The sequence below is a fragment of the Gossypium hirsutum genome, unplaced genomic scaffold, assembly GCF_007990345.1.
Source record: "Gossypium hirsutum isolate 1008001.06 unplaced genomic scaffold, Gossypium_hirsutum_v2.1 scaffold_239, whole genome shotgun sequence".
Taxonomy (NCBI): Eukaryota; Viridiplantae; Streptophyta; class Magnoliopsida; order Malvales; family Malvaceae; genus Gossypium; species Gossypium hirsutum.
The window spans coordinates 1-9767 of NW_024402901.1; the positions used below are offsets into that span (position 1 = coordinate 1).

Genomic DNA, 9767 nt, shown 5'->3' on the forward strand with positions numbered 1-9767 from the left:
GATTTGGCTGAAATTGTATTGAAAACTGAAACCTGTTTATGGACAGGGCAACTGGTCCATGGACTATAATAGACTTAAAGCTAAGGTTGAGCTCTTGCAGAGAAATCACAGGGTACCTCTTAATTCAACTGATTACATTGTTGCTAAGATGAACGAGTGATTTCCTTTTCAATGTTTATTTTACTCCAACTTAGGTTTGAATGTCAGATATTAGTGTGTTCACCATATCCGAATACGAGTCAAACATGAAAGTTATAGAAAAAGAAAGTTTGACCACTTTAGCTGAACATAGTAATTTCCTGATATGTTGGTGAATTCTTAAACGTCTTCAGGCATTACATGGAGAAGAATTAGAGTCATTGAGTCTCAAGGAGCTGCAGAATTTGGAGCAGCAGCTTGATACTGCTCTTAAACTTATTCGTTCAAAAAAAAGTATGCTTTAAACAGCTGTCCTTTGTCCCATTATAGTCTTACAAATAATTGTTACTGGTTTAATGATGAAGGCAAACCAGGAGCAATAAACCGAGAAAGAGGTGACATAGCTTTTTCCATGTTCAAGATTGTCACAATAATTTTTGTTCTTTCCCACTGGAAATGCAATTAATGTAAGATTTTCAATGTAAAATTCAAAATCTCCAACATCTTCAACATTTACAATCTTTTTCTCTTTTTTTTTTTTTTTGTAATAGAAAACATGAACTAACAAATACCTGTCTTGGCATGTAGATCAAAGAGAGGGAGAAGACAGTGGCGCAGCAACAGCAGCAGCAGCCGCATGGGGCAGCAAGACCATGCTCAACACATCACCTTTCTGCTGCCACCCCTCCTCCCTCGAATATCGGGTACACCCTCATTGGCATCATCCTAATATATCAAGATGCATGAAAGGTTATGTTACTTGTGATGCCAAGAATAAAATCCATCAGCTGAAACGATTAATTTTAAACGTAGCCAAAGAAAATGGTCCCATAAGCTTTCGTTTTTCTTTGTCTATAATGAAGGCAAAAGCTGGTAAAAGATTGATGTTTATAGTTACAATTTTGCAGTGCACATACCAGGAAAGCAACAAATAGGAGGAATGAATAGACTTACTCGAACTATTTACTCATGCACTTGGAGCTTTGCTGCATGAAATGGGTACAATAATTAATATGTTTTGGTAATGTATAGGAATAGATCCATGCACTATGTTTCTTTAAAAAGAACAATGAGAAAGGATAAATTGTTGGAAACTCATGCCTTTTATGTCTGCTTGTCTTGACATACATATATTGTGTATCGATGTCGATGATTAGTGTATTACTGGATCTCGTATTCACTCGTTATTAACTGTCAGTTGCTGCCTTTGAAGATACAATTTCATAATTTCTTGGTGATTATATCAAGCAATTAGACTAAATCTCTTTCAGTGAAAAAAAAAAAGAGTACATAATTTCTTGCAATGATAAATGGCAATGCAGGACCTATATCTCTTCTCATCAAACTACAAAACTCGGAAAAAAAAAACTATTGAAATGTACCCTCAAAAATCATACGTTCATCTTTGGTTAATGGGATCCAATTTCTACTTCACCAAAATCATCATCTGCAAATCAGTCCATAATCAGTTATATATTTAGGAAAATATGCATTAGAGACTATATAGAATCCCCATTTTACATGATATAAAGAGCTAACAGCTCCGGTTTAGTATCGATTCTCGACATTTGATGATTGGAAGAAAGAGATGCTAAATGGGATTTAATGGCAGAAGTTAGAACAGAAAATGGAGTAATTGCAGAACCTTGTAGAAACAAATTACCTTGGCACAAATAGGACAGTTTCGATCCTCCATCCACTCATATATGCAACCAAGGTGGTAAGTGTGGGAACATTGAAGAACTATTCTTGGATTTTCGGAATCTGAATAGGAAATCAAAGAGGGAACCAAAGTAACCAATGCTCATTTAATGCTCCATGTATAGCGGTTAGGAATCAGCAATGAAAAGGTACCTTCAAGACATGTGGGCAAAACTCCATCTTCTAATGATCATAGTCACACCAATCATTTCAGGTTTATCGTGTGAGAACTTCAATTGAGATTCCATTGAACTCCATGATTTGTTCTATACTTCGTTCCGGTATGATCGATAATCCCTCTTCCTTCAATCGATGTCCTAGAGGGTGTCGTATCAGCTCGGAATGCAAGACCCTTGCAGTATGTGTGATGATATTGTAAATGCAGCATTAGAACCAAAGGGCTGACACTTGAGAATTCAAAGCGGGCGAATCCGATTGCTCGTTGCTCCTTACTCCGGTAAACTGAGGATCAAATTAATAAGCCCCGGTGAAGCTAAAGATCAAAGAAGCATATAGAAATGCTATCAGAAAACAAATATTATAGATTCCTTGAAACTTTCATCAAACGAACAGTCCAGTAGCCAATGACTCAATCCATAATTGGCAAAAAAAAAAGAAAAAAGAACTTGTGTAAATTGAGGTGTTCATTGTTAAGAAGAAAAAGAACTTCATGCCCATATAAATTCAACAAAATTCTGTCTCGATGCTAACCAAAAGGAGAAGGAAAAAAATTGACATGGTACCTTTCCCTGAGGCATGAATGACGCTATTGAGACTGATAAAATTGAAACATGTAGTTCAGGATCCGATACCCAAACACAGCACAAGCTCCATGATCAATATTAATTACTTGTCAGCCTAAAAATAATCATAATTAAGCAATCCTTTCACAATAACATAAAAACATAATTTAGACAGTGAGTAGTAGTCCTCAACTGACATCGCCCAAGTAGAAAAAAAGTTTTTGATAAAAATCAAGGGAATTAACGTGAAGAAATCGCTGCCTTGAAAAGGAAAATATAAACAAGGGAATATGGTGTTTTTAAAGTAGAGAACAGATAGAGATGATGATAAAACCCCCAAATAGTGCACAAATAAAAGAAAAAACAAAACTAATTTATAGCGGTGGGAAAAATTGAAAATCTAAAAATCTCGAGTTTTCGATTAAAATTATAATTTGAAGCCTAAGCTGCGTAATTCTTCTACACAATCGACAAAAGAGACTATATAACGATTTACGATACCCAGTCAAGGGACCATCTTTATTCTTCATAGCTGCATGCTTTCATGACGCGGAAATTGAAACCTACTTTAAAGTAAATATTATTTTTTTTTAAATATTTAAATTAGATTGTATTGGATAGAAGGTTAAATATTCTTCAAGGTTTTACTCTCATAGACTTAAAATTTAGTTCTTGTACTTTGTTCCTAAGAATTTATTCTCTATTTAATATTTCAAAATTTAGGTTTGATTGTTAATACTATTAAAATTATTTTTGTTAATTAGGTTCATTACAACGTCATTTTTTAGTTACATTGCTACTGAATGAGTATTTTTAATATTTTCAAAATGTCACACTAACAAATTAACAATAAAATTTAATAGTGTTGACAATGTATTAACTTTGAAATCTAAAAAGTAGAAGGACTAAATTCTTAAAAAAGTATAGAGATAAAATTAAATTTATGAAGAGTACAAAAACTTACAAAATACTTTAACCTAGAATAACTTGTAACCCCCTAAACCCGATCTAAATGTATGGCTGAATCTCGAATATCACATCGACCATGATGATGACTGTAACATCCCAAAATAGGGTCTAGTCTGAAAAGTGGTTTCGGGGACCACAAATCGACGTTGAAATATTATTTTATGATATTATGAGGTCTAAATATGAAAATATGCTTGTGTTAAAGTTTCATGAAGAATATATGAGCAAGTGTCCAATTGGAAAATAAGGACCAAATTGAGTAATCGCAAAACTTGGATTCAGAAGCAATTGTAATGAAATTGCTTTAGATTATTATAGAAGTCCTTAGGAGCAATTTTCCCAATCTTAAGTTTTGGACAAAAATGGGCATGTATGGAAAAAATTTAAAGAAAGGGCTTAAGGGCATTTTGTTCATTTGGCTAATTAATGAAATAAAATGGGAAAATGAAGGCAAAAATCAGCCATTCTTCTCCCTCATCCAGCCAAATTTCTCAAGCCTCCATAGCTAGGGTTTTTAATATTTCAAGCTCAATAGTAAGTGTCCCAAGTCCCGTTTTTAATGTTCTTCGTATTTTAAAACCCGATAGCTTACTCTCTCCATTTCTACCCCATATTTTGAGTTAGGGTTCATGTTGCAAAGTGAACCATGTGTCACATGTTTATCTTTGATGTTTTATGGAGGAAATGAAAGTTGGATGTGTGTTAAACATATTTTTCTAGGTGATTTTCATGAAAAACCTCTAAAAGGACCTTTTTGCAAAAGGTACAAAATATGTGGTAGAAATGTGAAATAATGGAAAATGTGGCTGCCATAAGAGGGAAAAAACTTCGATTAGGCTGGGTAATGTAGAAATTTCATGCATTCATCATACAAGCCTAGGACTAAATTATAAATAAGTAAAAGGTTAGGGCATAACGATCATTTGTTCGGGGTGAAATTTAGACTCGAAAGAACAATTTGAGGTATAAATACATTTTATTGTTAAATCGAGAAAAAATTTCGGAGGTCGATAAGGAAAAGAAAGGTTTGGAATAACGAAATAAAAAAACGGATAAGGAAGTTTGAATAATTTAAGTAAACTATTATATGTCTAATTGCATGTTAGAATGGATGATAATGGTTATAGTGATGGCATGAAAATCCATAAAATGTGTTAATAATAATGAATGATAATAAATTCCGATTGAAGTCAAAGGGAAATCGATGGAAAAACATGGCTTACGTGACTTGAGATCCTGCATGTTACAGAAAAGGATTTAGCCCAGACGGGTAATCCGTTGATCCAAATAAGAAAGGACTAGCCCCACAGTGTTTCTTGAGTGATCGAGCCTCCCGAAGAATATGTGTGCATAATGGATTTAGCCCGGAAGGGTAATTTGACTAGAGTCTGATTTAGCCGGACTGGTAATTTAGATCCGAGCTCATTACGAGTGTTTTCGCTACAAGGATTTAGCCTGGACTGTATCCCGCCATAAGATGTGAGGTTCGCGGGAGTGGTACTTGGATGATCTTTGTGACTTGATGACAAATGGATAATGCATTGAGATTTTGAGAAATTAACGAGAAACATGAGATAGAAAAATGAAATGTGGATGATGAGCTTATCTAAGACAATTACATGGTGTATTGTTATGAAAAACTTATCGATTGAGTGCAAGTAATAGGGAAAACTATTTCATGCTTGTTGGTTTTATTGCCTAATATGGATCATGCTAATTATCGGTAAGTTTACTTTCCAGTTATTCGGGCTTACTAAGCATGTAAATGCTACCCCTCTCTTTTCCCTGTCTTACAGACTGGAGGACTCGTAAAGATTGGAGACGTTGGAGAATCAACACACTATCATCTAGTCCAGCTTTGGTATATAGATACTTTTATTTGTTCAATGACATGTATAGGGCTTTTGTTATTTTGTTTTATGTGTCATTTGATTAGCCAACATGAAGGCTTATAAAAGTATACGTGTTCACTTGTATATGGCCATAGAAATTGGCTCATTTTGATGTAGGTTATGACCTACAAATTTGTGCATGTTTATGTCCAATGTTCTTATGATGGTTAAATATGGCATATCACAATTAAGTATATGTAATGTGACTAAATCACAAGGGATGGCTAGGTTATAATTGGCAATGAGTTAAGACAATGAGCCAAGCTTAATTGAGTTACCAGTCATAGAAACCCTAACATAAAGTGGATAATCGAGCATGTATAAAACCGATGAGATAAGGTTACATGCAATGAGATATATCAATGTCATTTGGGATGTAAATTAGGCCTTGTTATGTATTTTGGTAATTATAAGAGTTTGGGGATGATAGAGGTTGACCAAAGGCTTGGAAACTAGCCTAACAACGTCCACATGGGTAGACACACGGGCGTGTGTCTAGGCCGTGTGTGACACCACGGACCGCCTCATGGGCGTGTGATATGGCCGTGTGTCCCCTGTACATAAAAATTTTAAGTCAGAATGCATGGTAGTAAACACACGAGTAGAGACACTGTAACACCCCTTACCCATATCCGACCGCCGGAACAGGGTACGAGACATTCTGGACTAAACATACACATTCATGCAAAAAATGGGCCATAAAATCTCTTTTAATTCAAAACCTTTCAAACACATACATGTCGTCCCATATTTGGGTCTACGAAGCCCAAAACATTCCTCGAAATTGATTCCGGACTAAATCGAGAACTTTGAAAAGTTTCAGGAAAACTTAGGAAATTTTCCATGAAACAGGGTCACATGTCCGTGTCCTTAGACTATGTAACTCTCTGTTTATGACGTCAACCCTCACACGATTGAGACACACGACTGTGTCTCAGCCCGTGCGGCCAACACTTAGGCTATTTTCCAAGCCTTGTCACAAGCCCGTGCGGACATAGGGGCATGCTCGTGTCCTCAGACCGTGTAACTCTCTATTATGACGTTAACATGTGCATCGAACCACACGGCCGGGTCACACGCCCGTGTCTCTTGGTCGTGTCCCTCACACGTTGAGACACACGGCTGTGTCTCAACCCGTGCGGCCAACACTTAGGCTATTTTCCAAGCCTTCATGTTACCCATAATCTCTTACAAGTAATGTATCTACTCATCAATACCAACTCTAGATTCCTTACTTCACATTCATAAGACTGGTCATTTTGATGACCATTTTACCATTATACTATGGTTACCAACTTATCCATCAAGCACTCATGTTCAATCATTATCACGTTGTGTATATAACGTGCAATTACTACATGGCTATGGCCACCTCAATTGGTCATAGAGCATACATCCAACACACATGTCATATTACTAACCATGCATGGCAAATAAACATAATCAATATAAACATTAGACATGAATGAATAGCTAGGCTACAAGCCATAATCAATATGCGCCACATCTCATGCCATATGCATATAACTCAATATAAGCCAACATATTGGCCAAAGAAAAATAATGCATGTCAATCAACTAGATCCCTATACATGCCACTCACTTGAAAATTTCTAATATATACTTCATTTTTTCCAAAGGTAGCGACTTGATAGTGTGATGCTACCTCCGATGATCTCCAACTCCAAGCTAACCTGAAAACACTAAAGGAAAGGAAAGGAAGGGAGTAAGCTTTATAGCTTAGTAAGACCATATGAAAAAATAAGTAACTTATCAACTTGCTTTCATGGTAATACAACCTTTGCATTTTACTCATGTCCAAGTAAGCTGTTTTCTCGAGTCACAGTCACTAAATTATTTATATCTGGAGCTACGGAACTCCAAATTAAGTTTTGATAATTTCCCTAAAACTAGACCACATATCTTCTTACCATAAAATTTTCAAAATTTTATTCAACCAATTAGTACATTTATTCCTTAAATTTACTCTTTTTTCCTGTCTGACAGTTCTAACCCTCTTCACTAAAAAATAATTATCTCATAATACGGGACTCAGATGATGTTCCTGTCTGTTTCTCTTGAAAATAAACTCATTATTAATTATAAGCATATAAATTATAACCCATAAATATTGTTTATAATTTCAATTATTTCTCAAATCAGAACAGGGGATTTCGAAGTCATTCTGAATCTGTCCACAACAATTTAAATATTTCATAATACAAAACTCTTTTTCTTACATAATTTCTTCTATGTGAAATTAGACTCATTAGGATTTAATTCATATTTTATTCAGCCTCTAACTCAATTTCCACAATTTTTGGTGGATGTTCAAAGTCAAACTATAGCTGCTGTCCAAATCTGTTTTAGTGTGAATTAACGATACTAAGTTTATCACACCATATTAATCACTTTCACCACATTGGTAAGGGTACATATTCATACATCATAAGTATAGACCTATAATCACAAGGCCATCACAAATCATTCTCATAAGCATGACTTACCTATTTACATCTTCACTAAAAGTGCATCACAAACTGAAATCATTTCTCATGAGCTGGCATACATACCTGTGTTACTTAACATGCTCATTTCATTTCTACTAATCATATAACATGAATGAATTCACATCTCATCAATTCATGTAAGTACCTGTACCACTCACAATAGGTCATAACCTTTCTCAGTTAGCTTAAACCATAACTCTCACCGTTGAACCATTCGGAAAGCTATCGGATATTTGCTAAGCCTCAAACATAGGGTATAATACAGATGCCATGTCCCAACATGGTCTTACACTGGCTCATCCATCAAGTCGATGCCATGTCCAAACATGGTCTTACACTAAATATCGAAATTGAGGCCGACGCCATATCTCAGACATGGTCTTACACTAGCTCTCACATATCCGTGCCGATGCCATGTCCCAGACATGGTCTTACACTGATAATCTCGTAGCCGATGCATGTCCCAGACATGTTTTACACTGGCTTACATCTTGAGGCCGATGCATGTCCCAGGCATGTCTTACACTAGCTCTTATCTGAGTGTCGATGCCATGTCCAAGACATGGTCTTACACTGGCTCACAAATAACCCGAATGTCATGGCATGAATACCCGAATGTCATGGCATGATTATTCGAATTGTTTCTCAAGGTTCAAATGGGAATTCTACTATCTTAATATTCATCAAACATAATCATTTCCACAACCAAGCAATTCATGCTATATCAATTTAAACACATATAATAATGTAGTTGTATTATTTACATACAACTTACTCGTTTCAACAGAATATCATGCTCATTTAATCACATCGACTTACCTCAAATGAAATTTCGGCTAATTATTCTCTTTTTGTTTTTAACCACAGACTTTCTCGATTTAAGACCAAATCTCAATTTCTTGATCTAAAATGATGAAATTCACTCATTTAATTAATGTACTAATCATTTTGGACCTAAAACATATTTTGGAAAAATTTACATTTTTGCCCCTAAACTTTTGCATAATTACGAATTACTCAAGGCTCGGAAATTGAAATTTATTAGATTCTATAAGATTTACGACGTGTTGAACATTTTTCTCTTCTATGACAACCTCAAATTCTCACTAATTCATGCTTTATAAACATTAACAACTTTTACTAATTAACTCGTTTAACCATTTTCAACGAAATCACTTAACAAAAATCGTTCTTCTAACCTCAAGCGTCCTTATTCTACCATTAAACATCAAAATGCAGAATTATCTAGCATGAGTCAATTTTTTTTAAGCTTCATTTTTCATGCAAATAAATGGTAGAAATAGAAAGATTACGAATTATTTCGGTAAAGAGGGAGACAAAGCCTTTTCACTTCAACTAATCGTTGATTGCAGGTAAGCCTGAAGCTTTGAGACGGCTGATGTCGGTATTGTGTAGGGCAGTAGGTCTTAACCCCGAACCGAGACCGTCGCCGGAGTCGAACACGAGGTGTTAACAGACTTCAAACCACTTATTTGACATTTCCCAGACAAGCTGCCAATCTGCGTACTAGTCGCTTTAAAAATCATATCTTGAGTTCTGAAACTCGAAATCCAGTTCCGTAAATTTTCCCTGGAACTAGACTCATATACCTATATGGTAGAATTTTTGTAGAATTTTTTGGTCGGGCCAATTAGTACAGTTTATTAGTTAAATTCTCCCCTATTACAGGGTGCGACTACACTGACTTCATGCATTACGATTTGGATAACTCCCTGCACAGAGCTTCAACACCGATGCCGTTTGTTTCTATAGAAACTAGAATCATAGAGGAATCTATACATATATGGCATGAC

General features: G+C 35.5%; 1 protein-coding gene across 1 annotated transcript; it reads left to right on the top strand.

Moving 5' to 3' along the window:
• Positions 1-46: 46 nt before the first annotated feature.
• LOC121226512 (agamous-like MADS-box protein AP1) lies at positions 47-885 on the top strand (the record flags this gene model as incomplete). Its single annotated transcript, XM_041110384.1, has 4 exons — positions 47-112; positions 333-432; positions 504-562; positions 727-885. Coding segments are annotated over 4 exons (384 nt in total), but the record flags the coding sequence as incomplete, so codon positions are not given.
• Positions 886-9767: the final 8882 nt, after the last annotated feature.